The sequence below is a fragment of the Esox lucius genome, chromosome 12 (genome assembly GCF_011004845.1).
Source record: "Esox lucius isolate fEsoLuc1 chromosome 12, fEsoLuc1.pri, whole genome shotgun sequence".
NCBI classification, from domain to species: Eukaryota; Metazoa; Chordata; class Actinopteri; order Esociformes; family Esocidae; genus Esox; species Esox lucius.
This window is the reverse complement of record NC_047580.1, coordinates 19,956,810-19,975,481: the sequence shown is the minus strand read 5'-3', so window position 1 is coordinate 19,975,481 and position 18,672 is coordinate 19,956,810. Positions and strand designations below refer to the sequence as shown.

At 39.6% G+C, this 18,672-nt stretch overlaps 1 protein-coding gene across 1 annotated transcript; it reads left to right on the top strand.

Annotated features, from left to right (window-relative positions):
* The first annotated feature begins 7,722 nt into the window (after positions 1-7,722).
* On the top strand, positions 7,723-17,809 carry ugt5e1 (UDP glucuronosyltransferase 5 family, polypeptide E1). The gene is made up of 2 exons (XM_034295854.1): positions 7,723-7,869; positions 14,179-17,809. Exon 2 carries the CDS (start codon positions 14,186-14,188, stop codon positions 15,812-15,814), a length of 1,629 nt encoding a protein of 542 aa, XP_034151745.1. The 5' UTR covers positions 7,723-7,869; positions 14,179-14,185; the 3' UTR covers positions 15,815-17,809.
* The last annotated feature ends 863 nt before the right edge of the window (positions 17,810-18,672 follow it).

Sequence of the window (18,672 nt, the reverse complement as noted above, 5' to 3'; positions counted from 1 at the left end):
GCATTTTCTAGACTTGATTGTTTCATCTTTCAACTGCATGTTTTTGTGGCTTCTCGGTTTTCTGCAAGACCAGTGGACCGCTAATGTGCTGCCGTAACATGTATCTCACTCTCTGACAATGGATACTTTACAAGAAAAGTTGGATGACATAAACATTACACCCATTTCAACCACAAGTCCCCCAGATAGGGCCACAGTGTCACTGGAACCCCGTCTCAGCCCCAAGGTTTTATGCTCCTATATTATTGTGCCGTGGGAGTAGGATCATTTCTCCTTCTCCACCGTAAAACCTTGTAGATATAAGGAATGCACTCTCTAAATTGTCTTGTCTCCTGCTCCGTTCACTTAGGAGGACATGAGGTCTTGGCCCACACTTCTCGAGTACCAGGCTCTAAAGATTCGTTGCTGCCACTGCCCAAAGTCCTCCTTGCTGTGTTGCAGATCAAGATGATACCTGACGATTCCAGCTGCCAGTTTGATAACCACCCCCCCTCCACCCGGGTTTTCCCTGTCCTTGTCCATCTGGTCATGCTTCTGACCTGGCTTAGGACTTATAGACTCTGGACACAACCCAAATGCATTTACTAATTATTACAACTTGTACTCTTAAAATGTTCACCCGGCACAGCCAGAAGAGGATTGGTCACCCCACTGAGCTTGGTTCCTTTCTAGGTTTCTTCCTAAATTTCGGCCCCTCTTAGGGGTTTTTTCCTAGCCATTGTGCTTCAACACTGTTGTTGCTTGCTCCTTGGGGTATCAGGCTGGGTGTTTTGTAAAAGCACTTTGTGTCAACTGTTGATGTAAATACATTTTGTTTGTTTGATTGAGGTACATTAACAAAAATGAAGCATGAATTACACACATAAACAACCATTACTAACTACTATTATATTTTTTTATAAGAGACTAAGACATTTTGTATGACAGTTCAAGACTAAAGGACATGGCTTGGAGATTGACTGGTAGCTTGCTGTACCAATAATGATAGCTTACATTAGCTCCTCTGCACAATGTGTATGGTCGAACATAGAGCTGGAGCGAAGCAGGGACACAGCCTGCCAACTGCAAGTGCAGCATCATCTGGTTATTTTGTTCTGACCTCACTAAAGAAATTTGATACGACTTTGTCAAATAATGATTTTAATTGTGAAAATTTAGGAACCATAATCAATTGCAGTCAACACCATATACATTTTATGTTATAGATGTCACCTGTTTGGTTTACATTTTAAATCTCCCCCAAAGACGGCTCATTGGTTTGTGCAGTAATGTTAAAAAAACATCATGCCGATGTGAATGACCAAAGCGCTGTTGTTGTATCAAGGCGCTAACATTGATATTTGCCCTGCAACTCTGTCACCTCGCCTGCAATAGTTAATGTGGCCTTTTGTTGTGCCTCTTTCAATTGGTGAGCAATGTATAACTTGAAAAATGGTCACCATCTGAATGTTATTGCAACATACCAATTAGCTAACGTAAATGTCCCTTGATTGCATAAATGAGTTAAAATCTAGCTAGGCCTTCAGGGTTTGGACAGAAGGCTCCTGCCCACGTCATTGCACCAGCCATTCAACTTGATTAGAGCAGCATTTTGGAATGATAGTTGAATCAACTACTGACAATATGACTTGTAATGGGTGGGACTGTTTATGAGGAGGCAATTTGCTCATTATGCCTTTCTATAAGAGCTGGATAGATGTTACTAACTGAGAGCAAATAGCTAACACTTGCCTTGACTGCATTTTTGAAGATGTTCCAGCAGGTGGTTTCAACAATTCTGCTGGCAATTTTTTTAAGTACCTTATCTACCTTTTAGAAGATGATCATCATTTGGTAATTGTCACAGTTTTTTTTTTTGTGCAGCTTGCGTGCTTTTAGCTGTCTATGATAATATTAGTATGTGACTATGCAAGACTTACGGCTTGCATTTAAAATTTTGCATTGTACTTGGTCATTTCTCTTTGCTACGTGAACCAATTGTAGTGCATTTTGATTGAAGCCTTGCCAAAGCCAATTAAAAAGGCTTCATGGATTAATAATAATAAAAATAATATAAAATATTCCACAAGTACCTCCTATATAATACGGAAGTGCTGAACTGTAAAAAAAAAAAAGTTTAATAACAAGATAAACATTTATCAAGGCATTTTAACCTTCTACTGCACACTGTTGCCCCTACCAATCACAATGCTTGTAAACATGTTCAAGATGAATCCAATGATTTGGAGTGTGCATCACGCAGCATTTAGAAGTCACGGACATCCAGGGGAACGTACTGACGATCCGTAGGACACTGAGGAGGCCCAGGATCGCTGTGCAACGCTCGCTGAATGTCCGCGTCCACGTCCCACATAACCGGCGCCACAATGCACAAGGCAGGCAGAATCAATGTTTCATCTACCCGCCTTACACCCGCGTTGCACAACCGAGACAGCGCATCTGCCTTGGCGTATGAAAAGCGTATGAAACCGGCACGTATGAAAGCGTCAAATCAAACCGGGCAAAAAACAACGCCCATCTGGCCTGAAGAGGGTTCAGTCTCCTCGCCGCCCGGATGTACTCCAGGTTACGGTGGTCGGTCCAGACTACAAACGGGTGTCTCGCTCCCTCGAGCCAAGGAAGTAATAGGAGCTGCTACCTTGCCGAAGCCCTGTATAAACCTACGGTAGAAATTGGCAAACCCAATAAACCGCTGCACCGCCTTAACCGTGGTAGGAACGGGCCAATTACGCACGGCTGATACGCGATCGATCTCTATTTCCACCCCATCGGCGGAAATCCGAAACCCGAGGAAAGAGACGGCTCGCTGGAAGAACGCGCACTTCTCTGCTTTAGCGTACAGGTCATGCTCCAACAGCCGCCTCAGCACCCTGCGAACGAGAGACACATGCTTAGCACGCGTAGCGGATACACGAGGATGTCGTCAATGTAAACCACAACTCCGCGCCCCAGCATGTCCCTAAACACATCGTTCACAAAAGACTGAAACACTGCCGGGGCATTCATCAACCCATACGGCATCACCAGGTATTCGTAGTGCCCCATGGTGGTGCTGAAGGCCGTTTTCCACTCGTCTCCCTCTCGGATTCTCACCAAATTGTACGCGCTCCTGAGGTCCAGTTTCGTGAAGAAGTGCGCCCCATGCATTGACTCGATGTACTGGGAAATCAGGGGGATGGGATATGAATACCGAACCGTCAGTTTATTTAACGCCCTGTAGTCAATGCAGGGACGCAAATCCCCATCCTTCTTCCTCACGAAAAAGAAACTTGAGGAGGCGGGGGCGAGGTGGAACGGCGGATCTGCCCCTGCCGCAGGGATTCGGCCACATAGGTCTCCATCGCTGCGGTTTCTGCCTGCGACAGGGGATACACATGACAATAAGGCGGCACAGCATCTCCCTTTAGGTTTATAGCACAATCCCCGGGCCGATGTGGTGGCAAACGACTAGCCATGGTCTTAGAAAAGACCAGCGCTAAATTGGCATATTCCGGGGGAATGCGCACTGCGGAGACACTATCTGGACTTTCCACCGAGGTCGCACCTACGGAAACACCTAGACACCTCTCCTGACACCCCTGAGACCACCCTGTCAACACTCTCTGCGACCAGGAAATAGTTGGGTTGTGTCCCGACAACCACGGAAGACCCAGCACCACAGGGAAAGCAGGAGAATGAATGATGTGGAATTCAATCTGTTCTGTATGGGCGTGCTGTACAGTCATAGTGAGGGGCACCGTGACATTCTCAACTAGACCAGTACCCATTGGTTTGCTGTCTAAGCCCGTAAATGACTTGATCTAGACAACGGCACCAGCGGAATGCGCAGTCTCTGTGCGTAACCGCTGTCCATAAAATTCCCAGCTGCGCCTGAGTCTACGAGCGCCTTACACTGAGAGTTAGCAGGAAAATCAGGGAAGGCCAACCAAAAGTGTCATGTGATTCGCAGAGAGACCTGACAGTGTGTGTGGTCTACTCACCTGACTCGGTGTAGGGGTGTCAGGCTTCCTCCGCTCGACCCTTTCACGCTGGAAACAGTGGGAGGCAGAGTGTCCCTTCCTCCCACAAAAGGAACACTCCCTAGACAGCACCGTCTCCCTTTGTGCGGCGCCTCCCACTTCCATGGGTTCAGGTCTGACGACGGGGTGTGCCGGAGGGGGCAGATCATTTCCGGTGCGTCCGCTAGCAGGTTGTCCAGCCGGATCGCCATTTCAACGAGCTGGTCAAACGTCAACATGGCGTCCCGGCATGCCAGCTCCCTACGGACGTCAGGCTGTAAGTGGCACCGGAAATGATCTATAAGTGCCCTCTCGTTCCAGCCCGACCCCGCCGCCAGGGTCCTGAACTCCAGGGCGAAGGCCTGCACGCTCCTCGTCCCCTGCCTGAGGTGCACGAGACGCTCACAAATGGCAATTCTGAAAGTCATTCTAAAAGTGCAATCGAGGCAAATGTGCAGATGTCCACTTGGAGTGCACATCACACTGGCCGGTCAGGAGTGACAACAAAGGTGCAGAGTTCCTGGGTGTACAGGCACACTAAAGGTTTTGTGCAAGAAATGTAATGCACATCTTTGTTTCACCAGCCAAACCAACTGCTCTTTAAAGTATCACATGGAACGAGTTTGCATGCTGAAGTAGACTAGATGCTGCTGATTACACTTTGAGTACTTGGTTCACATTGTTGTGTGATCTTATATAATAATGTGTCATATTGTGATATGAAAATGTGTTTTTCTGCCTTTTCTCATTAAATATATTTTCAGGAAATTTTCTGGAAATTCTTGAGTTTTCTTTGAATTTTTGTATCCTTGTGGCACAGTGTTGCCCAGAGGCAATGAAATATTTGGGGGGGCTGGGGGAGCAGACTACTCCTAAAAATAATTTATACATGATAAGTTATCATAGATAACCCAAGAAAATAACTGGAATAGTTTTTCCAATCTAAAACCTAAATGTGTGCAGGAGAGGGTTAAAACACACATTAGCGAATTGATGAATAAGTTAAAGATTATAATTTTTGTCCTTTAGAGAGACAAATCATGTCTGTCCCATCAGCATAGAAAATATATTGTTAAAGCAACTTTTATGTCCCATCTAAATTATAATGATGTTATATACAGGATATGCATGCCTCAGCATCTATACTGAAATCTCGAGATGCTTGTAGTCCCTGACTCTTAGAATGGTCAGATATATATTAATGTTTTTATATAAGGCTATCATGCTAAAACCTCCTGACTAACTAACAGAGATTTTTTTTTGGAAAAACAACAGTCCAAACACGCACTCAAGAGTGGATATAGTACTGGAGATACCGCAGGCCGATTTAGAACTGCTTTTGTATGTTTTCCTACACATGCGATGCCATTTAGAAAGATTTTAAGTTAAATGTTTTAGTGCTTATAAGACAATTTAAATGTCTTATCAATTCTTTTTTTTTAATGTGCAGTACACATAAATGCGTCACATTTCCCTTGGTCTCCTCCCAATACAACACTGTGTTACCTAGTGCTTCATTATTTTTATCCAAGAATATATCTCTAATCTGTTGCAACTTCTGTTAACTGAATGGCTCCTCTTTGAGATCACACACAATTGTCTCTGTATCTCCTTGAATCTAAGTAATTGGTCATTCAAGCTTGGACATGTTTCAGTCTTGTCTAAAAACGTTTTTTGCCATGTTATCAGAGTAGAAGTTCAAGAAAACAGGATTAAATGTTTTGGCTTGGATGGTTATGCACGAACTCTGCTGCATAGCTTCAATGATTAGTTTTTTATATGGTTTTTTTAGTGAATTTCAGTTCACCCAGAATTTTTTTTTACTGTGTTTAAACGGACAAGAGGACACAGTATGTACAAAGTCTAGATTAATTCATTCTTTAACATTTGAATGAAAATATTTGTAGGTTCTTTTATTTTCTATTGCAGATAAGAATTTTGAACCTTTGTTCTATATATCTTATATGATCAACTTCTCTGCCATAAGTGTTGTCTTCATTTATTTGTGGGGTCTTAATTCTCACCTTTGGCGTACAATGTATAGTTTAAATAGTGTTCATTTGAAGTTAATTTGTCAAAAAAACTTTTTATAGCCTTAATCCTTCAACACTGAGGTTTTTATCTAGGTGTTGGTTTTATTTTGGTCAATATTTGAAAGTATAATGCACCTGTTTTTTCCTCCGCTTCCCAATCTCTCAATATCTAATTGTGTTAACCCTGTCTCGAATTGAGCTGAGAATCAATTCTATCTATACTTATTTCCCATGTTTATTTCCTTATATTGTAGTTTTTTCCTTTCTGTATGTTTTCGTGTCTCACGTGGAAAAGGATGTTTGGTTCTCAACAAAGAAATATTGCCATTATATTGTCAGTGTTTAACTCACAGCAACTCATTGCAGCAACTGCCAATGGAAGATTACAGCATGTCTTCCTCCAAGGCATCCAGACCAAGCCCTTCAGCATTTCTACACAACAAATTCATCCATTAAGAGTCATCACTTGACTGAGGCACCCGTCTTGACTGTGGGTGATGATATCACCCTATAGGTACCACCTAAGGGGCACGGTTAAGGCTTAAACTTAGAGTTCCTGGTTTGCTAGGGGTTTGAAAAAGTGTGACTTGGACCACAGTACCATCTAGGAGGCCTGAGTTTCTGTTTTAAAGTTATTTCAGTAAACGTCATTCTTTCAGTAACCCCTTCCTTCCAACCCTCCCCACATTCCGTACCTGAATACACCCTTCTGTTTTTCCAGGGCCACAGGGTTATCCAGAAAATACATTTATTTTGTGACCCTAGAGGGACAGGTCTGCTTTTTTCACTGAATTTTCTCAACATCATGTTAGTAATGTAGTATGGATTTGCGCTTCTTTCTGACATCAATGGCTTTGTGGTTTTTTTTGTCCAACAAAGGTTTCCCCTCGAGATTTTAGTAGTACTGCCATGTCATAACATCTGTGATAATAACATTTTGCCTTTTCAAACATGCTTCAGGGTCCAGGCACTGCTCAGAATCTGTGGAATCTCTTCCCTGAGTGTCTTAATTTGCTTTTTAAGGAGTGCAACAGTATGTGAAGATGTGTGACCAAGCGTTCTCATTGTACCAAAGATTATGGCCTATAGTGTTGCCATCTCCCTGTTGAAAGGGAGCAAGGATGTCAACCTTCAAATAATGTTGACCTTCAAATTAAGGTCATTTATGGGCTTGGTGTGCAGGTTGTCTCCTCCGGCATGGTCTAGGCTGTGGCAAGGCATTCTTTACAAAATAAAGCTTTAAAAAAAAATACTTTACATGGAATTTGACTTAGATCTTAATTCACGAGTATAAGTCTAGCTACAACCTATTTAGTGTATTTAATATTTTGAATAAGTTTAAACAAGTTGATTGGGAATGTATACTTTTGGATTTTTGCTGAACATTGTTCCCATCAGTATTGATTATATATATATATATATATATATATATATATATATATATATATAATTATGAATGAATATTCTGAATATGTTTGCACTTTTAATAAGCACATTGTTTTTGGATTATGAGAGGATTAGTGTAAATTCATTTTACATAATCCCTTCTGCGTAATCTGTTTTGGTGCAGGCATTGTATTCCAGAACACGTGCTTAAGATCGGGCACCCCTTCTCTCCCTTGGCTATAGCACAGACAATGTCAGCAATCTCGGTCAAAGTTCATTTGTATTTGCGATGTGCGAAGTGCGGCATTTATCTTTGCCGTAGCAGTCTCTGAAAACCTACATTCAGCAGAATGAAATGCAGGCTGCCATACTGAAATTAGCAAATGTCTTCTCTTTAAAGACTATATACTACAGAGGCCACTTACAGCAGGGTGCTGAAGTTTTAAATCAAGGTGAGTTGTGGCCGTTTGTTTTGGCATAGTCTTTTGGGATGTGTATGTGACATAATTTTTTTTAAATATATGAATATTTATCCAAGAATAGTTAGATTTTTGTCTCCTAGGTGTTTATAAGTAGACAAGTTGGATAAATAATACATTTAATTATATTGTTTTATTAAAATAATTGCTGTTTAATACAAACTTTTTGCAGCATTTCATAAATCAGATTTATTTCATGACTTAGTAGTCCACATTTTGATATATACGTTTATACAAATGAGATTTTTTTACTGAAAAGCCCTGCAGTCCAAAACATTTTGCCATGGCTTATGTTAGGTTTACAGGTGCTGGTAATATAATCAGAATATCATCAAAAAGTTTATTTATTTCAGTAATTCCATTCAAAAAGTGAAACTTGTATAATGTATACATTCATTCCACACAGTCTGATATTTTCAAGTGTTTATTTCTTTTAATTTTGATGATTATAACTGACATCTAATGAAAACCCCAAATTCAGTATCTCAGAAAATTTGAATATTGTGAAAAGGTGTACAAGCAATAGGGATAACCGCACCCTGGAGAGGATTGTGAAACAAAACCCATTCAAAAATGTGGGGGAGATTCACAAAGAGTGGACTGCAGCTGGAGTCAGTGCTTCAAGAACCACCACGCACAGACGTATGCAAGACATGGGTTTCAGCTGTCGCATTCTTTGTGTCAAGCCACTCTTGAACAAGACACAGCGTCAGAAGTGTCTTGCCTGGGCTAAAGACAAAAAGGACTGGACTGCTGCTGAGTTATGTTCTCTGATGAAAGTAAATTTTGCATTTCCTTTGGAAATACAAGGTCCCAGAGTCTGGAGGAAGAGAAGAGAGGCACAGAATCCACGTTGCTTGAAGTCCAATGTAAAGTTTCCACAGTCAGTGATGGTTTGGGGTGCCATGTCATCTGCTGGTGTTGGTCCACTGTGTTTTCTGAGGTCCAAGGTCAACGCAGCCGTCTACCAGGAAGTTTTAGAGCACTTCATGCTCCCTGCTGCTGACCAAGATTTCATTTTCCAACAGGACTTGGCACCTGCACACAGTGCCAAAGCTACCAGTACCTGGTTTAAGGACCATGGTATCCCGGTTCTTAATTGGCCAGCAAACTCGCCTGACCTTAACCCTATAGAAAATCTATGGGGCATTGTGAAGAGGAAGATGCGATAAGCCAGACCCAACAATGCAGAAGAGCTGAAGGCCACTATCAGAGCAACCTGGGCTCTCATAACACCTGAGCAGTGCCACAGACTGATCGACTCCATGCCACGCCACATTGCTGCAGTAATTCAGGCAAAAGGAGCCCCAACTAAGTATTGAGTGCTGTACATGCTCATAATTTTCATGTTCATACTTTTCAGTTGGCCAACATTTCTACAAATATTTTTTTTGTATTGGTCTTAAGTAATATTCTAATTTTCGGAGATACTGAATTTGGGATTTTCATTAGTTGTCAGTTATAATCATCACAATTAAAATAAATAAACATTTGAAATATATCAGTCTGTGCGTAATGAATGAATGTAATATACAAGTTTCACTTTTTGAATGGAATTACTGACATAAATCAACTTTTTGATGATATTCTAATTATATGACCAGCACCTGTATTTGATGTATAGAGAAAAAAATGATGGCCCCCTGCTGGTCTGGATCCCTAGGTGCATCTATCATTACTGAAAGTTGTAGATAGCAGGATAGACTAACTTACTCATCTCCAAAACTGCAGCCCTTGTGGGGCATTCCCGGTCTGTAGTGGTCAGTACCTATCAAAAGTGGCCCTAGGAAGGAGAACCGGTGAACTGGCAAAGGGTGATGGGCAGCCAAGGCACATTGATGTACGTGGGGAGTGAAGGCTGGCCCGTGTGGGCCGATCCAACAGACGAGCTACTTCAGCTCAAATTGCTGAAAAAGTAAACAATGGTACTGATAGAAAGGTGTCAGAACACACAGTGCATCACAGTTTGTTACATATGGTGGTGCGTAGCTGCAGACCAGTTAGGGTGCCCATGCTGACCCCTGTCCTCTGCCGAAAGCACCTACAATGGACACGTGAGCATCAGATCTGAACCACGGATCAATGGAAGAAGGTGGCCTGGTCTGATGAATCACATTTCTTTTACATCAGGTGGATGAACTATTCTGTTCCTCACTCGAAACCTTCCTTTTCAACTTTTTTGGAAAGGAAAGCAAAAGGTGCAGTGGTCTCTTACATTTTTTCGAAGCTGTATATACACACACACACACTACATATATATTATTGCAAACACATTTTATAAAGTGTACTCATGATTAAATAATTGAGAGACGGACCTCATTAAAAAAGTGGGAATGGCACATGGCATCTCTCCATGTGGATATTAACATAGATGCATGTCATTTCACTTTTACAAGTCTCCACTCGTCAAATTGCGGATGCACTGTTTTTGCATGCATTTTTTGAGTGAACAAAACGTGCGTTGGTTGATATGAGGAGCGTCTATATGTGATCTTTTGATAATCTAATAATAAACATAATTTCTGTTATAAAATGTACTGTATCCACTTCCACACGTAGCCTATATCAAGGGTGTTGTAGGTACAAGTGATGCCAAATGTAGAAATGTTTCCTTTGATAAAAAAATATGATTCAGCCACTGCATCCCAGAATGTACGGCCGTTGAAAAAGAGATTTGCGACACTCCCATAGACCGCCATAGGAACTTTGGAATGCGGAAGTATCACGTGTCGTGGAGCAGCCAATAGTTCCAAACACTGATAGTTCCAGCACTGAAGACCATTAATATTAGGAGCTTCCGAAGTACGCTCGCTGGTAAGTTGATGAAATTATTGTAATTTTGACTATTAAACACATTTTCCGACCTCTCATGAATCTAGTCAGTAGTTTTGTTTTATGTAGCCAGTTTTAGTTAATGTTTATTTATGTGAATTGTTTTTTTAACATATAACAATAGGATATTGGTAATTATGACCATAGAAGCACGAGAAAAATATATACAGGACATACTGTAAATGCATTATACCTTTGGGAGCATTCCCCCTTCCCTACAAAATTAAACACACAAAATAATGTATTCAATTCAAAGGGCTTTAATGGCATGAAAGTTTCAAGAATAATGTTTTCAAAAGGATCAAATTATGATTTGTCAATATAAACACAATATACAGTAATATGAACATTAACAAATCACTAGTACAACTGGGTGAGGAACAGCCAAACTCGGCTAACAACATTGGATAAGACCATTAACTGTCAAAAGTTATACTGAGCACTACAAAAAAGGCATACAGCCGTTTTCAGATGTGCTGTCCAAGCTCTTTTAAAGAAGCACAAATAAACTGACAATGTTTATTTGAAGAAAACTTGCTGCAGCAGATGAAAGACACATTATGCCACAAACAGCATCATCCCTTTTTTTTCAGAAGATGTTTAGTAGTGCCATCAGGTCAGAGCTGCAGAAAACAGTTGAACCCTGGTACACCCATCTATTGTCTGGAGAAGTCTGGTCAGAAGTGGCTGTCATTGAAGATTTGGGGCAAAAAGATGTACCTCCGACATAGAAAATAGGCCAAGACACCTGAATATGCAGGAAAATGACAGCAGGTGCTCTGGACTTTATGTATGTAAATGTATATGTATATGTGTGTGTGTGTGTGTGTGTGTGTGTGTGTATATATATATATATATATATATATATATATATATATATATATATATATATATATATATATATATACACACATATATATATACACATATATATATATATATATATATATATATATATATGTATATATATATATATATATATATATATATATATATATATATATATATATATATATATATATATATATATACACACACAATTTATATATTATGGGTTAGGGTTAGTTGTGTACATATTTATACTTAAGAGTAGGCTTATACTAGTCTGTACAATGTGTAAATCATATGTATGGATGTATTATAATTTTTTTTTTTGTGTGTGTGTGTTTTCTGATACATGGTTTAGTCTATGATTAAGGAAGGATGAATGGGTACATTGGCCATACTGAAATCAATCCCATTAACAGTTATGGGTCGTATTTAGGAACACAGTTAATTCACTCAGTAATTATATCTCCGGTTTCATTTCATGAAGTTAATATTTACCGAACATTGCTGCAAATATAGTCGTTGCTGTAAATGTATTCTACGTTATGGGAGTCCATTTCCCTCCAAAATTAAACAGAAAAACGTATTAATGCTGTTTCCGTCACTCTCCCCTCCAAAAAGTATATTTAATGATAGCGTAAACATAATAATCAATGTACATTATGCGTCAATATTTACCTATAATTGCTGCAAATATAGCTGCTGCTGTCTGTCCCGCTTAAACTCATTCAAACTGGTAGACAGCGCAGCTCTGTTTGGAACTATTGAGAGCTACATAAACCACGTGACTGCGTGGCGGCGAGATCATGTGTCGCAACTCTCTTTTTCAACGGCTCTGGTACGGGCTAATGCACGTGCGCTTAGTTTAACTAATTCAGTGATGTTGGCGGGAGGAGAGAAGCTGTTGGATTAACAGTCCGGAAAAATCATCATGTAGTCCCACATTTGGATGTTTCTAAATTTGTTCAGCGTACTTGGTGACCGTCAATTAATGGAAACGATTGAGGCGAATGTGTAATTCCATTTGCAGTATGCCTACAGGCTGACTATATGTAGGCCTATGTACACAGCCTATGGCAATCGATTGAGGGTATTTTTTTTCAAGATTTTTTTTTTATTACGTGTTCTGTTTGGTTAAATAATTAAGACCCGGGGGAATCAGAAAGTTCTTTTGATCCGACTTGTTGCGCAGTGTGGAATAAAAGTGTTAGCATTGGTGCAGGCTACCTGTGTGAATAGCATAAGTTATCTCACTTTGGTACTGAAGCTGCAACAGAGTTAGTGAAGTCTTCTGTGGCAACGTACTTAACGGAAAAGTTCTCCCTAAATTCCTAATTTGTTTGGGAAAAAACACTCCCTATTCCTGATTTTATTTTAGTACTGCATGCATAAAAAACAGGTGCTGTTATGTTATAATAGGCTATTATTATTTTCTGATCTTTTGGAACACCATTAACAACAAAATACAGCCTTTTTGGGTCGGGCTCATGTAGGTCCTTGGTTTGTGTTTGAATAGGAAGTATATTTATAAAAAAATATTTTTAATTGGAATAATCCTCCATTTGCAGCAATTACAGTCTTGCAAACCTATGACATTCTAGTTGTCAATTTGTTGAGGTAATCTGAAGAGATTTCTCCCCATGCTTCCTGAAATACCACCCATAAGTAGGATTTGCTTGATGGGCACTTCTCGCTTTGTGATCAGAAACCCCCAGATTTCTTCAGTCCATAAACACTTTTATTCCAATCTTCCTCCATCCAGTGTCTGTGTTATTTTGCATATCTTAATCTTTTCTGAGATATGGCTTTTTATTTGCAACTCTGCCTAGAAGGCCAGCATAATTAATGCTGAGGCTGGTATTTTGTGGGTACTATTTAGTGAAGCTGCCAGGTGTTTGTCTCTCAAACTAGACACTAATGTATTTGTCCTCTTGCTCAGTTGTGCACCGGGACATCCCACTCCTCTTTCTATTCTGGTTAGAGCCAGTTTACGCTGTTCTGTGAATGGAATAGTACACAGCTATGAAATCTTTAGTTTCTTGGCAATTTCTCACATGGAATAGCATTCATTTCTCAGAACAAGAATAGACTGACTAGTTTCAGAAAAAAGTTTGTTTCTGCCCATTTTGAGCCTGTAATCACACCCACAACTGCTGATGCTCCAGATACTCAACTAGTCTAAAGAAGGCCAGTTTTATTGTTTCATTAATCAGCACAACAGTTTTCAGCTGTGCTACCATAATTTCAAAAGAGTTTTGTAATGATCAATTAGCCTTTTAAAATGATAAACTTGGATTAGCAAACACAACATGCCATTGGAACATAAGAGTTGCTGATAATGGGCCTCTGTACGCCTATGTAGATATTCCATTAGAATTCAGCAATAATCTAACCCAGAATACACACACGCTAAATTACCTGTTTAACATGCTTTGTTACATTAATTAAGTAATGTGGGTGGGTGTATATGTAGGTGTGTGGTGGGTGGTTGCAATCATGGTTGGTTATGCTTTAGAACATAGTTACATTAATTATTGTGTGTGTTGTGGGAAGGTGGTGTAATGCAGAGATCATTTTTGAATATAGAAATCAATCTTATTTCTTCCATTCTTTCCCCTCTAGACAAACAATGCTAGTCACTGAAGCAGCATCACCCCGTTTCCCATCCCATCCTGCTTTCGTTCTTCTGGCAAGTCTCCTGTGGGTGTCCCTCACTCAGAGTCAGGCTGGCAACATCCTGGTATACCCTGTGGATGGCAGCCATTGGCTCAACATGGATAAACTCCTGCAAGAGCTGCACCAGCAGGGACATTCCTTAACAGTGGTCCGATCATCCACCAGCTGGTATGTCCCTGAACATGCCCCCCATTACACCTCTGTCACAGTGGCAGTGTCCAGGGCCAGCAGCCTAGAGGATCCACAGTACATGGGATCCTTTCTGAAGAGGAGTCTGGAGATATGGACACAAGAGCGCTCCATTTTGTCATTCATTAAGCTACAGATGGAGACCATTAATATGCTGGAAGAGGCCCATCGCTGCAGTGCTGAAATGGCCCACTTAGCCATAGAGGACAAACAGCTAATGGAGAGGTTTAAGGCAGCAAACTTTGATGTAATGTTGACTGATCCTGGGCTAGCAGGAGGAGTTTTATTGGGAAATTACTTGGGTCTTCCTATTGTGCTCAGTGTTCGTTGGATCACCAATGCTGAGGGTCACTTTGCGATTGCACCGTCACCACTTTCTTACATACCAACTATTGGGTCACTGGTCACAGATAAAATGAGTTTTGTCAACAAAATGAAAAATGTATTTCATTATGGAATCGGTCTTTATATAGATTACGGCATAACAAGACCGCTATACCAGGGTGTGATTAACAAATTCATAGATCCAAACACCAATATCTATTCTCTCATTCAGGGGGTAGACCTATGGTTGATGAGAGTGGACTTTGTATTTGAGTTCCCACGCCCCACCATGCCCAATGTGGTCTACATGGGTGGCTTCCAGTGTAAACCCTCCAAGCCTTTGCCCGCAGATTTAGAAGCATTTCTACACAGCTCTGGGGAACATGGGGTGGTGGTCATGTCTTTGGGGAGCCTGCTAAGTAGTCTCCCCCTAAAAATCTCAGAGGTTATTGCAGCTGCCTTTGCTCGCCTGCCTCAGAAGGTTGTGTGGAGACACACTGGAGAGAAGCCCTCTACTCTAGGCAACAACACGCTGCTGCTGAAGTGGCTGCCTCAGAACGACCTACTGGGCCATCCTACAACAAGAGCCTTTGTGACACATGGGGGCACCAATGGGATCTATGAAGCCATCTACCACGGGGTCCCAATGTTAGGGCTTCCTCTCATATTTGACCAGTTTGACAACATGGTACGTCTACAGGCCAGGGGTGTGGCTAGGTATCTAGATGTGACGGCCCTGGAGGTGGAATCTTTGACACAGGCCCTGACAGAAATTCTGGATAAAAGCAAGCCCTACAGAGAGAATATGCGCAGGATGTCAAAGCTCCACCACGATACACCTGTCAAACCAATGGATAACGCCATCTTCTGGATAGAATTTGCTATGAGGCACAAAGGTGCAGCACACTTGCGCACTGAGTCCTACAAGATGCCGTGGTATGCCTACCACAATGTAGATGTACTGCTACTTCTCGTGACTGTTGTTTTTTCTGTCCTGCTACTAACTCTAATGACTTGCAGGGTTCTACGTAGGGTTGTGTGTGGGGAAAAAAAGGAAAAACTGCAGTAGCCTCAAATTTCAGTTCAACATTCTAAAGTATATTAAAATTTACTGGTGCAGCTGAAGAAAATAGGAATTAAACTGTTCTTCAAAATCTCAAATGTTTACACTAAAGTCAATCAGACACCATTTCTTGTAATAAAAACTCTAGTAGGCAAATGGGAAATAAATTACATCTTCTTAAAATGTCCCAAGACTGATTATACATTTTAATTGACTTTTAAACAACAAAATCTGTAAATTTTGTACAGACATTACATGTACCAGTCACTTGTAACAATGTAAATATTAACGTAATACCACACTCTCTTTCTTGGTCAAATCAAAATTAATTACAAAATAAAATGATTGACAACACAAGGCAAATACGGGAAAACAATGTGATGCATTTCTTTCGTGTATATTGTAGGTTTCTGAGTAGTTGATTTAAGTATGTTTGTGCTACAAGTGATTATTTAAAACAGAGAACAAAGTAATCCCTCCCATTTGCTGTAAGGTATTGAAAATACGCATTTCTCCAATTTATGAACAATCCAATTCGCTTAAGCTATGCAATAAAATACATAAAGTTCAAACAAATGTGAATATTGGACAATTTGTTTAATGGTTCTGGTAATCTATTAAGACAGACACTTAAAGAAAAAAACAGAACTTGTATAATAAATATCAGTTTGCAACCTTGTCTTATTTTCCCTTTGGAAAATATTACCAGCTGTACTGAATCATAACTGGTGGCTTTAATGTGTGGTGAGTCAGTGATGATGTCAAGGACACATTTATTGAAATAACAGATGGTACATGAAATACTACTAAACAATTCCATAATTTAAGACCTATGAAGTAGTCACGTCTAAATCCTGATTGGTTAATATCAGAAAAATGCAGTTTTAATGGATTATATTAGGTATCCTTACATAATCCAAAAGCTTTTGTACCAAATAGAACTAGTTATTTGATTTAATAAATTATTTTATTTTAAGAACCGAATAAAGTAGTGTTTTTTAAATGAATTGCTGCTTTGCAAAAGAGGATCTGGGGGAAGAGTATGCTCATCTGGTAGGCTATTACATTAATTTACGACCATAAATGTAAGGGATATAGCTATTGTAGCCTACAAATGGCATGGAAATTGTCTTTTTTTGGCATTTCAAAATGGAAGGCAATCGAGCAGACAGTTATGAAATTTTTGATAGTCAGCTGCAACTTACCACAAGTGACAAACTTAAATTGAAAGTCATTGCCTCCAAATAAATGTATTCTAATTTTAAATAATTAAGTCTAAGCCATCTTTGACATAAAGGGACATTTTTAATTTCAGTTTCTTTAAATTTTTTGTCCTATGCAGTTATAAATCAAAGAAATAAACAGTAATACTTTGTGAAACCTTAAGCATTTTCTGTATTCTGGCATAAATTTGACCTAAAATGTTATCAAGTCCTAATAATAGAGTGAACCTGACTAAACACAAACATTAATTTTTCTACAAATTCAATTATTAATGTACGTGCATAAAGTAATCAACAGTTTAATATTGTTCCTTATTCTTCGCATTTAATCAAATCATCAAGCCTGTCACTCTACAAATGAATAAAATACAATTGTTGGTTTTTGGAGGTTGGTTTTGCCCAATATAACTAATTGGCGAATTTTGACTGGAGCAATTTTGGTTTAAAGAAAACTTCTAAAATAATCCTAATACTACGATGTTGGAGGTTTGGTATGACCTTGTTATCATGGTATGATCTTTTTGCCTCTGTTTGCTGTACGGATGTTCTGAAACATTGTCTAATCTTACAATAAAAATGTCTACACAAGGCACGAGACATTGACCCCTAAATAAATCACAAATTCCATCCAGTTTGTGGAGGTACAAGCTTGAGGTTCTCTGCATACAAAGAACATGGGGCAAAATACTAAACATCTTAATACTTTATTACACTTTGAGCTCATTAACCTAGAGATTCACATACCTTTTGAATGATGTACATATTTGCTCATTTGTGTTTCCCCAAAAACGTGTGAGAACAAAACTGTGAATCATGCATCTGTATATTAAATTGAGAACAATGTCTTACAATGCATTCCACCATGAAGTTTAAAGAATTCAGCATCAATCCACTCAACTTTCCCAACACCTCTTTGGACCTTTGTGTGCCCATGAAAGTCAAACAACTTTTAGAAAATGTTGCGAGAATGTCACAACGCGGTATTAAACAAATGTAATGACTTAGAAATGCAATCAATATTACCCAATTCAATGACAATGTATTCAAGAAAGCTAACTTGATTAATGCAATTTATTACCTAAGTCTTTGTTTTCTCATTTCAAAATTCCATAATTTAAGACCTATGAAAGAGTCATATCTAAATCCTGATTGGTTAATGGCTGAAAAATGCTGTTTATAATTATATTAGGTGAACAGCACCAGAAATACTTTAAGCAACTAAAAATCAAGATTTTCTTTAACACCAACTTCAACAATCCACGTGTTCTTCACTTCCTTATTGATAAGTACAAAATGCAGCGTACAGACTTTACATGGAATTACCATTAAAAACATGTGGGTGTCAAGACCAGACATCCAGTGGAGAGTGGTGCAATTGCCCAGTACAGGGTTTGGGAGGTTAGTAATTAAATAACAGTTTTAATCAAATACTGGATATCACAAAATTAGGGAGGAAAATTGGGAACAAGTAAAAAAATAAAATGCTTGGTGTGGCTATGTTTGGTGGTGTTAGCTCAAATATTATAAAAGTACAATAAAATAATATTTTAAATCTGAGAGCCCCATACAATGGACCAGCTTCACTGGTTAACCCAGCAGAATTTGGTATTGTTTTTGTTGTAGTGATGCAACGGAGCAGAA